Source organism: Dama dama, chromosome 11, assembly GCF_033118175.1.
Source record: "Dama dama isolate Ldn47 chromosome 11, ASM3311817v1, whole genome shotgun sequence".
Classification (NCBI taxonomy): domain Eukaryota; kingdom Metazoa; phylum Chordata; class Mammalia; order Artiodactyla; family Cervidae; genus Dama; species Dama dama.
The window spans coordinates 31,897,143-31,916,107 of record NC_083691.1 but is presented as its reverse complement, the minus strand read 5'-3'; the positions used below and the strand labels follow the sequence as shown (position 1 = coordinate 31,916,107).

The 18,965-nt window shown below is 38.6% G+C and overlaps 1 protein-coding gene across 6 annotated transcripts in view; it reads left to right on the top strand.

Moving 5' to 3' along the window:
- Nucleotides 1-18,965, top strand: part of DTNB (dystrobrevin beta) — a 233,980-nt gene that overhangs the window by 76,857 nt on the left and 138,158 nt on the right. For all 6 annotated transcript variants that reach the window (XM_061154961.1, XM_061154963.1, XM_061154958.1 and 3 more), the window contains 2 exons: nt 6,552-6,657; nt 9,916-10,082. In XM_061154961.1, coding sequence (XP_061010944.1) covers nt 6,552-6,657; nt 9,916-10,082 — 273 coding nt within the window. The remainder of the gene's footprint in view (nt 1-6,551; nt 6,658-9,915; nt 10,083-18,965) is intronic.

The following is an 18,965-nucleotide window of genomic DNA, read 5'->3' as shown; positions in this document are numbered from 1 at the left end:
CATTGATTTCCTGATTTTGATACTTGTATTTAATCAAGAGAATGTCCTGATTTTGCAGAAATAAAAAGTTATTTAAAGTTAAAAGTATATCTCTTCTGCAGTGTTAACATTTGAAGAATCTGGGTTAATGGCAAATGGGAATTTTTAAATAATCTTATAGGCTTTCCATAAATCTGAAATTATTTAGAAGTAAAAGGTTAAAATGGCTTCCCTGATAGCTCAGCTGGGAAGGAATCTGCCTGCAATGCAGGAGACCCCAGTTTGATTCCTGGGTCGGGAATATCTGCTGGAGAAGGAATAGGCTACCCACTCCAGTATTCTTGGGCTTCCCTTGTGGCTCAGCTGGTAAAGAATCCACCTGCAATGCGGGAGACCTGGGTCAATCCCTGGGTTAGGAAGATCCCCTGGAGAAGGGAAAGGCCACCCACTTCAGTATTCTGGCCTAGAGAATTCCATGGATTGTATAGTCCATGGGATCACAAAGAGTTGGACACAACTGAGCAACTTTCACTTTCACTTTCAAAAGGTTAAAATATGGGATATTTAGCCAGGCCATAGAATAACATATATCCATACATATATCCACCAAAAATTATATTACAGAACTTCCTGGAAGTTCTGACTTTGTTTTCCTGGACATTGAATAAAGTTTGGCAAGAGTTGACTGGCACATGAATAGGTGTGTGTGTATTTCATAGGTATCCTAACTAAGCGAAATTTTTAGTCTGTGTTAGCAAGCCCCTCGTTACCATTATAATCTAGTGTGCAGTGTTACCATTTTCATTGATTTGAAGACCCTTTCCACGCCTGACATCTCTCAAAATCTCTCGTATAGCCCATGGCATCTGACCATTGCTTTTGGCAGGTGGTGGTTATGATGAGTTGTCATTTCCTGCTCACATGTAATAACTTGATCATAGTTACTGCTGTCGTAGGCTCTTCAGCTGAGTTATGTCCCCTTTTGGTACTGCATGTGTTGTCATTTCAGATGTCCTCAGAGAGAGTATACTCTGACTCAGTATTAAAAAGTTGTTGTAAACACAGAAAGTTGTGGACATAACAGAAATAAATTTCACAGAAATAAATTTATTAAATTTATTTAAGAAATAAATTTAGTGAGATAAATATTCATCATTGGAGAAACTACATATTTTCTTACAAAGCAACATCAGGTGCTTTACAGAAAATTTTCTTTCTTTTTTTTTTTTTAAAGGAAGATGTCCACAAATAGATGAAGCTGTGTTTTTATCATTGAGATACGACCAAAATCATTTCTTGTCAGTTGAAGCAATGCCACTGAACCTTGCAAAATTGCCAAATCCTTCTGAATAGATGAAAGGAATTTCAGTTCATCAGGAGGCTGGTGGGACCAATTCACATGTCATGAAGGATTATAGTTAATTAAGTCATTGAGTTAGTTTAATTGGCTGAGTGTTTTTCTTTCTTAGTGGCAGGAAAAAAAAATAATGGTGCATCTTACAAATGATGGTGTCTTAGATTGGATGAATTACAGCATATAACATGGATTTTGATATGAACAGGTCTATGGTAATCAGGCCTATATCGCTGGCTTTCATTAGATTGAACAAAATTGCAGAGAGTTGAAACTGAGATTTTGCCCTAGTTGGGCCTGTGGAAGAGAATGTCTTGCTGAATTATTCCTTAGGTAGAAATGATGATGGCTCCAAGATTGTTTTCTTTTTTTAAGATTACTGTTTAATGGAGTATAGTTGACTTATGTTTTCATTTTTTAAAAGAGATTTTTGTCAGTTAACAATGCTTACTGTGAACATTGCTGTAGAAAAAGGCCCTGCCCTCTGCTATTACTCATGAGCTGAGAACAGGGTCTGATGATCCCCTGGCCAGTAGGCAGGGCTGGAGGTTGCTGGCTGTACAGTGTTGGGGTCTCTTGGCTCAGCTACTTCTCTGGGGTTCACTGGCCACACAGTCTACATGTACTCCCTACTCTGGAGTCTGTGCTTCACTAGTCTTCAAGGTAAGCAGGAAAATTCTTTGCCAAGAAAGATCTGTGAACCGTGGACTCCTAGTCACTTTGCTTCCTGCCCTAATGGCAGCCTAAAAGAAGAGGACGATGCCTGCTCAGATGCTGCTTTTGATTCATTATTCCTTTTAAGCATAAGCAAATTTGAGTTTAAGTCATCATTTTAAAAAAACATCCCTGTTGATGTCCCTATTTTGCTTTAAAAAAAAAAACAAAAACCCTGCAAACTCCTCATTGTCTATTGGATTGTTAGCCACACATTGTGGTGCTTATCAATTCAACTGCAGCCTGTCTTTTCTTCTTCACTCCTGATCTCTCCTACCCTTTTGCCTCAGGATGCCATGGGTTCTTTTTAGATATTGCCCCAGTGCCCTTTACATTCCCACCAGCAATGGGTAAGGCCATCTTTTTCTTTGCAGCCTTGCCAACAGCACATATTCTTTCATTTAGGATTTTTTTGCCAGTCTGAGAGATGAGAAATGTTAGCAAAGTTTTGATTTGCATTTCACTTGTTTTGTGTAAGCAGAAGTGATGTTCTTCTCTTCTTTATGTTCTTAGCCCTCACTGAAATGCAGTAGCCCCTGACCTTTTCTCTCTCCTCCAACAAAGGCCTCATATTTCATATCACAGCTAAATATCTCCTGGTCTTAGATGCTCTGAATCTTTCAATGTAGGATTAATTGCTTCCTGTTCTACAGTCCCTGGCCAGTTATATGTAGCTCACTGATATCCTGAAGGGATGCACCTTGGTCTTCTTCAAATTTACATCCTTGTGACTAACAGTCTAGAAAATCATCAGTGCTTACAGGTTATTTGTTGGATTAATTGAGTAGTGGTTTTAAATCAAGTATGACATGAGAAAGTATCTGGGTTTGAATTCTAATCATAAACTTAAAGCTCGTGGATATACTTGCAACCTTACTGTTTTCATTGATACTTTTATTCCATCATTTTCTTAAATGAGACGATCTTTACAATGAGGAAAATACAGAATTTCAGATTTTTTAAACACTTTTTCCATTTTTTAAAAGCTGTAATGAAAGTAGCTCTGACAAAAAGCACAGCAACTTTATATTGTTGTGTCATTGCAAAGTATCCTAATTTTCAAAGTCCAAAATAAATCTGTGATATGGACAAATTCAGAGCCTTTTAATAATTGAAGACCAATCCATAACACTGGTCCCATAACCAGTTAATGTGTGTTTGCCCTTGTCAGACAAAATATTTGTATAACTCTACACAGAAGTTTGTATAAAAACATTTTAATCTGAAAGATTTTTAAAATGATATTTTTAAGACTTTTAGCTAAATGTTGTATACAGTTTAACTGATGACCAAGTAAGTCATAGGACAACGGATAAAAATTTATTTACCTATTGCCCATAAGAAAATAGGAGTTTTTAATAAAAATGAGATTGGAAATTGCAATTATGATGATCTAATGCTAAATTATTTTACTTGTTTTCTCATATTATTTTAGTGATACTGGGTTTCTCACGTTTAAGAGGTAATTTGTCCCCTCTTTTAATGCAGGAAAGTTGTAGCTCAAAGTGGAGGGAGGGAAGTGAGAATGGATGGCATCTAGACTAGTAATTGTCAGTATTGAGAATTAGAACAACAAAGGGCAGGGAGGGAGGTAACAAACTGAAACACTGGATTAAAAGAAAAATATGAAAGTGCATTCAAAGATAAAAACAGCCTCAGTGTTTTACTGAGAAAGGCATAAATAAATCATGGTGTTTTTGCTCAGTGGATAAGGCAGCTGTTAAAGTGATTAGAAAAGAAGACATAGCAAAACAATAAAGTATTTAATAAAACAAGTTAAAAAACAGATCATACATTTATATCTCCCCTATGTACGTAACTCTATAGAAACATATGCATTTGGAGGGAAATACAGAAAAATGAGAATTGTAATAGGAATGTGCATTATATGCAGTTTTATTACAGCTTTTATTATAAATATTGTGCTGTAAAAAATAAAGAGAAATGCAAAGCATGAATCCAAGAGCAAAACCAAAATAAAACAAAAAGGTAGAGAAAGAGGCAGTCTGTTTTTCACATAGTTTTTTTCTGAGTCATGAAATTTTAGAGCTAGGAATTCTGTCCCATGAGTTCTCAAACTTCCTGGTATCAGGACCATTTTACACCCCAAAAAACATTTGAGAACCCCAGAGAGCTTTTGTCTATACGGGTTGTATCTATCACTGTTTCCATGTTAGAAATTAAAATTGATAAATTAAAAATATTAAATCATTTAAAAAGAACAATGACAAGCCTATTATATATTAACACAAATAATATATTTTATGAAAAATATATTGCAAAGCAAAAAAATGTAATGAGAAGCATGCCATTGTTTTATATTTTTGGCAAATTTCTTTAATACTTGGCTCAATTGAAGGCAGCTGGATTCTCATATCTGTTTATCCATTCAATCTGTTGTGATATGTTGTTTTGGAGTAAGTATGGAAAAAATAATCTGGTCTCACACAGCTGTGTAGTTGGAAAAGGGAGGAATATTTTAAAAGCTTTTGCAGATAATCATGGATATGCCATGTTGCCTCTGGAACACTCCACCATACACTCTTGAGAGAATGAACTGGAAAAGGCAGATAATATCTTAGTGTTATTATGGAAGTAGTTTTGGCCTCATGAACTCCCTGGAAATGATTTAGGAACCTCCCATGGGGATCTCCAACCATACTTGGAGAACCGCTGCTCTAGCCCTTGAGAAATAAGAAAACTGAAACCAGATTATTAGGTGATTTTCCCCCAAATCACGTAGTTAATGGAAGACAGAGTCCTGGGACATGGTTCTTTTGGCTTCACTCCTCATGCTTTCGGTGGACCTCCAATTATAGTATGATTTAGGACAACTTAGGACAAGAACCAACTCATTGGAAAAGACCCTGATTCTGGGAAGGATTGAGGGTGGAAGGAGAAGGGGACGACAGAGGATGAGATGGTTGGATGGCATCTCCAAAGCGATGGACATGAGTTTGAGTAGACTTGGTGATGGACAGGGAAGCCTGGTGTGCTGCAGTTCACAAAGAGTTGGACATGACTGAGTGACTGAATTGAATTGAACTGAGGACAACTTTTGGAAACTGATCCTGAGTGTATTTATAAGGGACTTCTGAGATAGCAGATATGTCCGTTCCTCTATCTGTGGACTTTTAGGTTGCTTTCATGTCCTGGCTATGTAGTGCTGCGATGAGCAAGCATTGAGGTGCATGTAGCCTTTCAGACCATGTTGTCCTCTGGATATATACCCAGGAGTGGGATTGCAGGGTCATATGGTAGCTCTGTTTTTAGTTTTTTAAGGAACTTTTTCATCTTGAAGATTTTTTAAAAACCTGTAAAACTCCATGATAAGTGAGTCAAGACTTTTTAGGGAAAGTAACATTAGGATTATAAGTGGGCTTGTAAAAATGTAATTTTTAACAAATATAAGAAGATACAGATATATTAATTTAAACATTATCATGAATGATATGTTTAATATTTGTTAGCTACCTCTGACTAGTTAAAAAAAACTCCCTAGCGTCTTCTTTCTCAATTTTAAGTGGATGCTTTTAATTTTATTTTGGTTTATTGCAGTTATTTACATATCCACTATAAGAGATATTTTCCATGTCTGAACCTCCATTCAAATGTTGGATGACTTACTGGCTTTATTTTTATGTTGTTCACCCGTTCCTCCCAATTTCCATTGAAATCTCAGAAACAGTAGTAACTTGGATTCCTGAGATAGAAAACACTTTGGAAAACTTTAGCCTATTTGAGTAGACATTTCTCAAACCACACCATCAGTGCACAGCTGTGTATAGAGGGCCTTTGGATGGTAACTTCCTACTGTTATCACCCTCAGCCCTCTTGCATATATGTGAGACCCTTTCCCTCTCTCCATTCACTGCTGGCCTGTCCTCTGTCTTGGATCTGAGACTTTGCTTCAGATTTCTTCAGAAATAGTCTTTTGAAGGATACCTGAGTTGTTCTGATTTGGGTAGGACTTTTACAAGTTATTTAAATGTGTTATTCCTTTATTGTCTCATCTGTAAAATGAAGATAGTAATGCCTCTTTATCTTTTTTCATTTCATATCTTTATTGAAATACAGTTGACTTACAATATTAGTTCCAGGTGTGTGTGTATTAGTCCTTCAGTCGTATCTGACTCTTTTGTGACATCATGGACTGTAGCCTGCCAGGCTCCTCTGTCCATGGAATTCTTTAGGCAAGAATACTGGAGTGGGTTGCCATTCCCTTCTCCAAATTTCAGGTGTACAACACAGTATTTCCATCCTAGCTTATTTGTTTTATATACTTGTTTTAAGACTCAAATAAAATAAGTGGAAATGCATTTGAATATAGCAATAGTATTTAGGATAGTGTGTTGCAATGTCTGTAGTATTGCAAAATATTATTTATTTTGCTATAAAATTTCCCATGTAATTCATTACACCTTGGCTGTGAGAATCCTGTTAGCTTAATGTTAGAGTTCAGAGGTAACTTGAAAAATAAGTTTCTTTTTTTCTCTCTTCACAGAAAAAGATAATGCTAAATATGTTTTTAGACACAATGATGGCTGATCCTCCTCCCCAGTGCCTTGTCTGGCTACCTCTCATGCATAGGCTTGCCCACGTGGAGAATGGTAAGCAGAACTTTTAATCATTCAGTCCCCTGTGCTACAGGAAGTATGTGAACTGAGATTATTTGTAATGTTCTTAGCTATTGTCACTGAAAATTGTAATTGACATTTGTTGGCACTCCATCATTTGAATTGGTAGTTTCAGCTTCAAAGAAGAATATTTATTTCTCCAAAAAAAAAAAAAAGAGGAAAGGGGACGTATTACTTAGGATACCAATGTAGTAATATCAGGTCAGAAAACTTTGTGTTTCAAACTCTAGGCTTTTCCCTCCAGATTCCAGATGATTGTTTTCTGCTTGAACCCACCCAACTTAGCCATGACTTCCTTTTTTTCCCCTGTAGTTTATAAAAAGCTTAGCTCCAAAAAATTGAATGTATTAAATATCCACTGTTAAAATTATAATTATTTTGGAATAGTTTAAAGGAAAGTAGCTAAGATAGAATTTGGTACTTGGTTTCACCAGTACCCAGTTTTTTTCTTTACTACTGAATTACTCTCAGTATTCTCTCCAGGTGCATGCATGCTAAGTCGCATTAGTAGTGTCCAGTTCTTGTGACCCCATGGACTATGTAGCCTGCCAGGCTCCACTGCCCATGGAATTCTCCAGGCAAGAGTACTGGAGTGGGTTGCCATGCCCTCCTCCAGAAGATCTTCCCGACCCAGGGATCAAACCTATGTCTCTTGCATCTCCTGCTTTGGGAGGCGGGTTCTTTACCACTAGTGCCACCTGGGAATCTTTGTTTGACTTGGAATTGAAATGGTATTTACCTCTGAGTAACTTCTTAGGTTTTTCTAGTATTGTTATCAGCTTATCTCCTTGTTTAGGTTGTTTCAGTTCATTAAAGGAAAGGCCCTAGTTTTCTCTGGACCTTCCCTTCTCTCATGGCTCTTGCCTTTCTCTCCTTATTCCACAGAAGAGAAAGAGTGAAAGGTGGCAGGCACTAAAAATTAGAGTCTTCTTCTTCATTTTGTAAGAATGAGAGAACATAACTGTACTCTCTTATATTTTCTGCCTCCTGTTCATATCTTTTATTTTTTTTAAACTTCTCAGCCTTTTGCCCAGTTATGACTTTAGTTCACAAGTCCTTAGATGCATGATTGTTTTCCTAAAGTTCTGGAATTTCTTGAGTAGACTAAAACAGCTAAATTTTAAACAGGATTTTTGGAAAGAGATTTGTGCTATTAAATTATAACAATATTGCTTCCTTGGGGGAGCAATACTTTTATAGCCCTAAATGTTTTAGTAGCTTCATATCCAGCTCATTTTCATAAAATCACTTTATGTCTATTCTACCAAGTAGTGAAGTAAAGTCGCTCAGTCGTGTCTGACTCTTTGTGACCCCACGGACTGTAGCCCGCCAGGCTCCTCCTTCCATGGGATTTTCAGGCAAGAATACTGGAGTGGGTTGCCATTCCCTAGAGGGAATCTCATTTGTCAAGATGTATTATCATTATCCATATGAACATTTTGTTGTGACTTTCTACATAGTATTTTGATTACATTCTTATGTGATTAACACTTTGATTACTCTTTAGACATATCTTGGTGACAAAAATTTAAATTTCTTAGAGGAAGTTTATGCATTCGATTTCTCATTCCAGATTTTACTCTTTCTGTTATTCTTTAGTGATCTTGTTGCATTATTTTTTTCACCAAGTGCTCAGGCTTTGTCCTTGTTTGTTTTGAGTCTTGATTCTGTAGTTAACCTACATTTTTGGAAGCAGGACTAGAAGTCCTTATGATTGAGATAAGATTGCCTTTGTAGCCATAGGGCCATAAAGAGCTGTTCAAATGATGATTTGACTGTTACACCCCTCTTTCCTTTGACATCGACTTCTTGTGTTCAGAATTGAATTGGCAAAGGGAACAATGTTGCTTTCAACATTTAAAAGTATAAATAACAATCTGTAATACACAGTTGTGCATTTATTGCCCACTTTCCACTCAATGAACTGGACATTGAGGCCCCAGTAACCCTTATAAATCCTAACTGCCAGCTGGCAATTTTCCACGAGGTAAGATGCTGTGTGAGGTGGAGAAAAGAATGGCAGGTCACTGAGTTTCCCTTCCTCCAAATCACTGCCCCTTCATTGGTTAGATTAGAGTACTTTATTTTATGTCAGTACTTCAAGCTCTTACCTAAAACTAGTACTTTTTTTTTTTTAATTAAAAAAATTTTTTTTAATTGAAGGATGATTGCTTTACAGAATTGTGTTGGTTTCTGCCAAGCCTCAACATGAATCAGCCATAGGTGTACATATGTCCCCTCCCTCTAGAGCCTCCCTCCCATCTCCCTCCCCAGCCCACTCCTCTAGGTTGTTACAGAGCCCTGGTTTGAGTTCCTGAGTCATGCAGCAAATTCCCATTGACTATCTATTAAAACTGGTATTTTGATGTGACTTGCCTTACTTTTCTTTTTTAACCAGTTCCCATTTGCACCCCAGCATGTAATAGTATTTAATTCAGCAAACATTTCAAGATCATCAATCCAAGGGACTGTGTGAAATACCACTCGCAGGTAATAGAGACACATAGCATGTCATCCTGGCCCTCACAGATTTTATGTGAGTGAAGGAGACATGTGTCCACAGCTAACAATATACATTTCTTAAAAAGAAATAGGATTGGAAGAGAAATTTGGAGTAAAGTTGTCTCTCCTCCTTACTTATATGTGTACCTAACCTTTGAGACATGAATGATGTTTTAAAGAAGGAAATTGATTGGTTTCTAAGGTGGATTGTAATCGCTTCTCAATGGGACATTTTGGTATTGTCTTTTTATTTCATTGAATGGCTGGTTCAGTTCAGTTCAGTCACTCAGTCGTGTCCGACTCTTTGCGACCCCATGAACCGCAGCACGCCAGGCCTCCCTGTCCATCACCAACTCCCGGAGTCCACCCAGACCCATGTCCATTGAGTCGGTGATGCCATCCAACTATCTCATCCTGTTGTCCCCTTCTCCTCCTGCCCTCAATCTTTCCCAACATCAAGGTCTTTTCAAATGAGTCAGCTCTTCGCTTCAGGCGGCCAAAGTATTGGAGTTTCAGCTTCAACATCAGTCCTTCCAGTGAACACCCAGGACAGATCTTTAGGATGCACTGGCTGGTTAGATGAACTAAATGGAAGACAGTTGCAGTTCTTCGGTTCTAGTTGTGTTTGCACCTTGGCTTTTACGTTAGGTTTGGTCTTGTGCCGCGCTGACCTTCTTCTGCAGCTGACGGTGACCTCTGTCTCTCTCTGGCCCTCTCCCCGCCCTGCAGTCTTCCACCCCGTGGAGTGCTCCTACTGCCGCTGCGAGAGCATGATGGGTTTCCGGTACCGATGCCAGCAGTGCCACAACTACCAGCTCTGCCAGAGCTGCTTTTGGCGCGGCCATGCCAGCGGCCCCCACAGCAACCAGCACCAGATGAAGGAGCACTCCTCCTGGGTAACCGCTCTGTGTCTCAGTCTGTGTCCCCGGCGCTTATCTGTTTCATCGGCAACAGCACGAAGGGCTTCTTCCCTGGTAGATGCCTATCAAATAAGGATGTGGCGTCATAAAATATTAACCCTGACTTTTATGATGGGGTTTGCAGATGTGTTGTGCTTCATCATTTGATTTGACAAGCAGAGTTGTTGTTTGTTTGTTTTAACACTTTGCAACTTTGTATTCACATTAAATAATATATCACCAGCATCTCCCCTTGACAAGACATTTGCTTTCACAAAACTGAGCTTTGTTTTTACATCTGTGTCGTATGTATTAAAGATGTTCCAGAGTGTATTTTGTGCTTTTCTTGAGCATTTAGGGTTAATGTTGCAGTGCACATGCTTTTGATGAAATCTTTGTGCACATTCTAAATTATCTCATTAACATAAGTTCCTACAAGAAGCTAGCTGCATTATGAGGAAGATTTAAATTTCTTTTTTGCAAGCAAATTTTATTCATGCTTATAGGATTTAAATGTTGCAAAGAAAGCTGCATAAGGGGAGGTTAGATTTTTGACTCTTGAAAATTGGGAAAATACTGTATTTTACAGTTACCACATTGATAGCTCTTTCAAAAGTAGTCTTTTAAATAACAATATTTAGGTGGAGGTCAGTGTTTAACTTTTCTGTGTCGTGTTTATAAATCATGTAGCAAGTGTAGCATCAGTCATTTTTTTTCTTCCCTTCTTCCAGTTTATTTCCAGAGTTTAGAAAAATGCCATATTTTTATTTCCTAACAGTTGCTATAGCCTTGTTTTAAAACTTCTCCCTCTAGTTCTTGTTTGTTGATTGGTTGGTTGGTTTGCCAAAAGGTAGAAAAATATTTATGGTCATAAGTATAATTGTGGATCTAGGTTCTTTAGCCTGGGCATCATACTAAACTTATGTATTAGCTTCATTATTGGGGGCTGGAAGCAGGTCTTTTTTCTTTTAGTCTTCTTTACATCTTCTTTCTTTTTTCTTTCTTTTCTTTCTTCTTAAAACTCAACCAAGAAAAAAGCAAATAAGGGATTAGTTAAAAACCAAGAGCAAACTTTAATCAAGTGTGTTCTTTATTTCCTACATCTTTGATAATGTGTTAGAGATCATTTTTTTCTTAGATGGCTTTTCAGTTACAATTAAACCATAAAGTTTTGTTAAACTGAACCTCCTGTCCTGAGTCTTGTTGTATTGTAAATTCCAATTTTATTTTTGGTTGAGGAGACATTATTTTAAATTTTTTAAAAAGACAAAGTGGGGGAAAAACCCTATAGTTTATTCTCTTTAATTGGCTAGAAAGGATTTATAGATTTTAAAATTGTTCCTTTTTCTTCAAGTATCCCATGCTGTTAATTGACTTTTTAGTATTTTTTGGCTGTTTCTTATTTAGAGTGTCACTCTTTACACTGAGATAGCTTTTTGCTATCTCAGAATGATTGGATTCTGAGTGTATCTACTGAAAATTCTCCTTCTAGATGTCAGGGCTAGGAGGATGAGGACCTTCTTTTTCACCTTGCTTTAAACTTACTCATTTAGCTAATTTATAACCCTTGTAGAAATGGGAATGTTACATTTACTTAAACATCAGTGACTGTTTGAATATTGCTTTATGATTTACAGAGCGGTTTTTCATACCTGTTGATCTATAGTATACCTAAAGTACAGAAATCACAAGTGAATTTTTAAATTTCTATTTGATCCTCACAACACCCTTGTGAAGTAAGTCTTATACCCATCTTTAAAAAATTTCAGTTTTGTTATTTTTTTCTAGTTTATTCATTCATTTTTGTGGTGGTAACTTAAGATTTCAAGAAAATCAAGTGTTATCAGCACACTTAATTTTGATGCTGGTGTCATAAATGTATCAGTTCTGAATTTTGATGAGTATGTGCCTTACAATGGTAAATGCATCCTGGGAGGATCTTTTAGCAGTGTGTGTGTGTGTGTGTGTGTGTGTGTGTGTGTGTGTAAGTGTAACTTGTTTTTAAGATTGGGGCTCTGTGTGCAATGTTCTTATTCTTTGAGGAAGATATGGGTGAAATTTGAGGCTATTTGGTTAAAGAAGTTTCCACCTAAGAAAAAATATATAATCAGTTTAATGGTAATTTTTTTGAATTTGTCCACTATATTTGTATTAATATTTTGAATGAATGTTTCTCTGTATGTTTACAACAGATGAATTTAGTGTGCATGAATTCTGTTGTAGATTGGATATGTGTAGTGTTGGTGCTTAGAATTTTTATTTTTATTTTTCTAAGAGTTCTCTTTAATGTTTTATGTAATAACTATGCAGTATACTTCATTTTTCTTTTAGTCATCAATCCATTCTTTTACCTTTATTATAGAAAAGAAGTCATATGGTACCATACCTGTGATTCATTCTGTCCATTTATTATTTATTCAAAAGATATTTTTTGAGCATCTGCTATGTTCCAGGCAGTGTAAAAGGCCTATGAGATCTATCTATGAACAAACCAGACAAAGACTCCTACCCTCAGTTCAGTTGCTCAGTTGTGTCCGACTTTTTGTGACCCCCACGGGGGCTTTCCTGTCCATCACCAACTCCCAGAGCTTGCTCAAACTCATGTCCATTGAGTCGATGATGTCATCCAACCATCTCATACTCTGTCACCCCCTTCTCCTCCTGCTTCAATCTTTCCCAGCACCAGGGTCTTTTCAAATGAATCAGTTCTTTGCATCAGGTGGCCAAACTATTGGAGTTTCAGCTTCAGCATCAGTCCTTCCAATGAATATCCAGGACTGATTTCCTTTAGGATTGACTGGTTTGTTCTTTTTGCTGTCCGAGGGACTCTCAAGAGTCTCCAATACCAGAGTTCAAAAGCATCAATACTTCGGTGCTCAGCTTTCTTTATAATCCCAACTTTCACATCTATACATGACTACTGGAAAAACCATAGCTTTGACTAGACGGATCTTTGTCGGCAAAGTAATGTCTCTGCTTTTTAATATGCTGTCTAGGTTCGTCATAACTTTTCTTCCAAGGAGCAAACGTCTTTTAATTTCATGGCTGCAGTCACCATCCTCAGTGATATTGGAGCCCCCCAAAATAAAGTCTGTTACTGTTTCCATTGTTTCCCCATCTATTTGTCATGAAGTGATGGGACTGTATGCCATGATGTTCGTTTTTTGAATGTTCGGTTTTAAGCCAGCTTTTTCACTCTCCTCTTCCTACCCTGATGGAGCTTAAATTTTAAGGGGTGTTAAAGAGACCACTAAGGCTTGCCAACAACCCTGTTTTCCTGTTCTTGCTGGGCACATATCTAGACTACATTTTTCAGCCCCTTTGTATCTAAAAGGACCATGTGAATAACTCTTACCAGGGGAATGTGATTAGAGTGATATGTGTCTTTCCAGAACAAGACAGTTAATAGCTGGATGCCTTTTCTCTTTCTCTACCAGCTTAATGGAGAGAATTTCTTTAGGATCCAGAGAGGGTGAAACTATAAAATGTCTTAATGACCCAGAGAGGGTAAAACTATAAAGAGAATTTCTTTAGGACCCAGAGAGGGTGAAAGTATAAAATGAAAGGAAACTGGGTCTTTGAACAATGGGTGAGAAGAATATCCTGCCAGCCTGTGTGACTCTCATGGGAGCAAGAAAGAAACCTTGTATTAAGCCACTGAGGTTTTAGTTTTTGCTACCGTGGTTGATACTAGAAGTAGAGTTCTATTAAAACAAAACCTTTAAATTTGTTTCATTGACTTAGCAGTCAGGTAGCACCCTGATGAGGACACTGACATTGGGGATGGGAAGGACAGAAACCCAGGTGCCGCAGAGATGACCAGTTTGGTAAATTTGTCATCCATGGTAACTTGGAAAACCTACCTCAAGCCACGTTAACTCTTGGTCAAACATTGGAAAAGGTCACAGTGTGTGTTGACTTATTGTTAAGGTATTACATGAAAGAGAGGAGTTAAGGAAAGAATTGGCTAGTTTTCAAACAAAAAAACGAAAGGGAATAGAGAAAGTTCTGAGAGTTGGGGCAGAGAAAGGAAAAGCAGACTAGAGAGTAGGAGATAAGAGTTGAGAGAGGCTTTGAGCATCAAAGACCTAGTAAACATTCTCAGTTGAAAAAAAGTGACCCCGTCCTGTGGCCAAGCTCAGATGAAGGGTGAGAGTCCATCAGAACTGCTGCTCTCACCAGAATTATCTTACTCCCACCTGCATAGCTTCTGATTTACTGGCTCCAGGATACACAGAACCTGGACACAGGCCGTTTTTGAAAGTTCCCCCAAGTGATTCTGTTTTGCAGCCAAAGTTGGAAACCGCTGACCTATTGTTTCATCTGGCCCCCATGTGGCTGCTGTTAGTTGAAAGCAAGAGTCATGGAGGCAAACGCATAAATCAGGATTGAGAATTTTGTCTGGGAAAGAACTTTGTGTGTGGTTTCTGGCACATGGAACTGACTGGAAACAAATAGATCAAAGGCCTGCTAAGTTTTTGAGCGAATTATATTGGCAACGGAACCATGAGCCTGACGATTTGAGCTGTAAATGTAAAACTATTTAAGGACCCAGAACTTGTTCTGGAAGGAGGTGGGTTGTGAAGGTTTTACAGCCCCTTAGGAGGGCACGCCAGAGCCCAGCTGAACCAAGGAGGATATTGGATGAAGAAGAACCTTCTGCTCTTGCCCTGCTGTTGTATGTTGGGACTAGGGAGGGCAGGTGCAGATGACACGCCTGTTCAGTTCATCGGATGCAGCCTCAGGAACTGCACGTGGTCTTGATGAAGGAGAGTGTGCAAGAGTCAGAGGTCCTGCACTTGTAGTTTGATGTCCTGACTTAAGGGGACTTTAGGTTTGCTTTTGGATAGTCGGGGAGGTTTGAGTGTATTCTCTGTGTAGCAGAAGAAAGATTAAAAGTGCTTACCAGTATCCGTGCTTTCCTTTTCTTCCTGGATCAGTTCAGTTCAGTTGCTCAGTTGTGTCCAGCTCTTTGCAACCCCATGCACTGCAGCACACTGGGCTTCCCTGTCCATCACCAACTCCCAAAGCTTGCTCAAACTCATGTCTATCGAGTCAGTGACGCCATCCAACCATCTCATCCTCTGTTGTCCCCTTCTCCTCCTGCCTTCAGTCTTTCCCAGTATCAGGGTCTTTTCCAGTGAGTCACTTCTTCACATCAGGTGGCCAAAGTATTGCAATTTCAGCTTCAGCATCAGTCCTTCCAATGAATATTGAGGACTAATTTCCTTTAGGATTGACTGACTGGATCTCCTTGCAGTCTAAGGGACTCTCAAGAGTCTTCTCCAACACCACAGTTCAAAAGCATTAATTCTTCTGTGCTCAGCTTTTTTTATAGTCCAACTCTCACATCTATACATGAATGACTAGTGGAAAAACCATAGCTTTGACTAGATGGACCTTTGTTGGCAAAGTGATGTCTCCTGGGTATATAACTAGATTATATAACCCATCCTCCTTGTAGCCAGATGGGCCATGGGACTAGTTCTTACCAGTGGAGTTTGTTTGAAAGTGATATTAGGGTCAAGGTAGTTTACAGCAATTGTGTCTTCTCCAGTCTCTCTGTCTTTACCCTTCCCACTTCCTCTGTACATTTGCCCAAATGAAATGTAGTTTCATTCCTCTGTTAGTTCCCAGAGGCAGAGTCCTTAGATGAAAGGAGGCTGGGTACCTGGATGCCTGGATCAGAACCCGTCTGCCAGTTTATACTCTCACATGAGCAAGAAATCAGAAAAAGGAATGAAGGGTAGGAGTGGGGAGAGTCTTAGAGGCCTTGCTGACAAAATGAGATTTGAGCAGTCTTAGATGTTTGCCTGCAGACATCTGGGAAGAGCAGGAGTTTTCAGTGTCATGGCTGTAGAGCAAGACTGTGCTTCAATTCAGGGAACAAAAAAAACCCAGAGTAGACAAAGTGGACAGAGCAAGGGGACAGTTGTAGGAGAGGAGGTCAAAGAGGTAACAAGGGCCTTGGTGGCCATTGTAAGGACTTCAGTTTTTACTCTGAGTGAAAGGAGGACTCTTTAGAGTTTTGAGTAGAAAAATAGCTTGCATTGATTTATATTTTTAAATGATCAGCCTGGATGCCATGTAAAAAGTGAACAGTGGAAGGAAAAGACAGAAACAGGCCATTTTGGAGATGTAATTGCAGTAATTAAACAAGACATGATAGGATATTAGCAGTAGAGATAAAAAGAATTAGTAGTAGATAAAAAGAATTGAATTAAAATATATTTTATAAATCTGTCTCATGGGTTGAATGTGGCTTGTGAAAGGAAAGGAGTCCAAGGAAATGCTAAGATTTTGACCTAAATAGAAGGATGGAATTACCATCAGCTGAGATGGGGAAGGTATGGGCTAAAGATCATTTAACTGTGATAAAAAAAAAAAAACCCAAAAACCTACAAAAACGCTATATCTAGAATACTTTAGAAGAGTCTTCCTCCAAATCTGAATCATTTAAATATGGCCATAAAAATTCTACTAAATATGATGCGTAGTTATTTGAATAAAGTTTTCCTTTTAAAAGTATGATTTAATAGAAAATATGATAGTCTCTGTGACTGAGTTAACCACTTAAATCCTCGTTCAGATCATAAGGCTGGGATGATTGACAGGAGCCGTCTCTGAATGGGTCTCTGAATGTGGCTTATGCTTTTCATGGCGTGGATACTGTGTTTTAAGAGAGAACATCCCCGCAACGGGGAAGCAACGGGAGTACCAACGTGCCTGGAGTGCTGGGGAAAGCCGCAGGGCCTTGTCTGACCTGGCTGTGAAGTTATATCATGATCCTCCACCATATTGTATTGGTCACAGTTGCTAAGGCTGGAGAAGGGACTTCATCTCTGATGATGGTGGGGTGGTGATAAAATTCATCACAGTGGAGCATGGGTGGCAGGAGAGATCCCTGCAGTTATGTTTGGAAAATACAGTCTGCCACCCAGAGGATAAAGCCTTACAATCTGAACAAGGATTTCCATCAGCCAAGGAGTCTATCAAAGTTTTTCTACTAAATTAGTACAGTTTGGCGGCATTAAGTTTATTCATGTTGTTGTGCAGCCATCGCTGCCATCCATCTCTGGGACTTCTTCATTTTCCCAAACTGAAACTCTTAACTCTTTCTTGATATGCAAGGAGGATGGAGATACACAAGCCTGCTCCCACTCCTTGCCTTCCCCCCGCCTTATGTTCTGATCTCTGTGCATTCTGGTCTTCACTTTACCAAGAGAAATTTGACCAATTCCCTTGTGGTCGTCACTTCACGGTAGGGAGTATGTGTGTGTGTACAAAGTACACTTGTACCACAGTACAGTTTGTTGGTAGAATGTCTTGGTAGAGGTAGTTACGTAACTTAGCTGAGGATATGGAAATTTCACCTTTCTTCCCACCAGGTGGCAGACTCCACCTCAGAACAAAGTTACTTATCCTACACTTGAAAACCTATACATGGCAAAGTACTGGATTTAACAACCTTTGTTACTATGATTGCTTGTTTTCTTTTTTGAGTAAATGTTAATGGGCAACTTATATATGTCCAGTGTAGTTGTTTGGGCAGCAATGATATTAAACCATTTACTTGAAGGAATCAGAGAAGCTTATGTTGTTATAGACTTGAAACAATTAAGACTGTTGACTTTTGTCAGAAGCAGTATTTCATTTTCATGTGATCAGTATACCTCTCCTCCCATCTCTAAAATTCTAAAAGATAGTATGTTTTCATGGAGGAGGAGGTATGTTTCTTGGCCATGCCCCTGTTTATTTCTAAATAGTTACATGTCATAGTTCAACAGCTACTTTGTACATAGTGCAAAACTAGGCAGGAAGACTATTTTTTACCTTTTTAAAAAAATCTTTATTATTTATTTTTTTGGTTGTACCACTTAACGTGTGGGATCCTAGTTCCCTGACCAGGGATCAGACCCAGGCTCCTTGCGTTGGAAGAGTAGAGCTTTAATCACTGGCCCACAGGGGACATCCCAGGAGGACTATTTTTTAAAGGCATAAAACAGTATCCTCACTTTTAGCAGGTTATAGCAAGAGGTGAGATACACAGGTGAAGAAAATTGGTACAGAATCGAGTCCCTTAAGGCCAGTGCCCCATGCTTCTCAGAGAAACTGCTGAGACTTGCATACTGTGGCTTACACTCCTTGTTGACAGCAAGGAGATCAAACCAGTCGATCCTAAAGGAAATCAACCCTGAATATTCATTGGAAGGACTGATGCTGAAGCTCCAATCCTTTGACCACTTGATACAAAGAGCCGACTCATTGGAAAAGACTCTGATGCTGGGAAAGACTGAGGGCAAGGGGAGAAGGGGGCGACAGAGGATGAGATGGTTGGATGACATCACAGACTCAATGGACATGAGTTTGAGGAATCTGAGGGAGATAGTGATGGACAGAGAAGCTGGCATGTTGCAGTCCATGGGGTCACAAAGAGTTGGACATGACTTAGTGACTGAACAACAACAAAATGTTAAACAGTTGCCATTGAGCTGACAGTTGCACTCTTAGGTAGAAATTGAGAATTCTCCTTTGAGAATTGAAGTTACTCTGTCCACACAAAAGCTTGTACATGAATATTCATAGAGACAGCATTCAAAATACCTAAAAAGTGGAAATAGACCCAAATGTCTGCCAACTGATGAACAGATAATCAAAATGTGTTATGTCAACATAATGGAATATTACTAGGCAACAAAAAGTAATGAAGTACTGATGCATGCTAAAACATGGAAGAACCCTTGAAAATATGTAAATGAAAGCAGCCAAACATAAAATGGCACATAGGGTATGATTCCATTTATATGAAATGTCCACAATAGGCAAATACATAGAGACAAGGTAGGTTAGTGGAGTGGGGAAAAAGAGTACTGAGTTTCT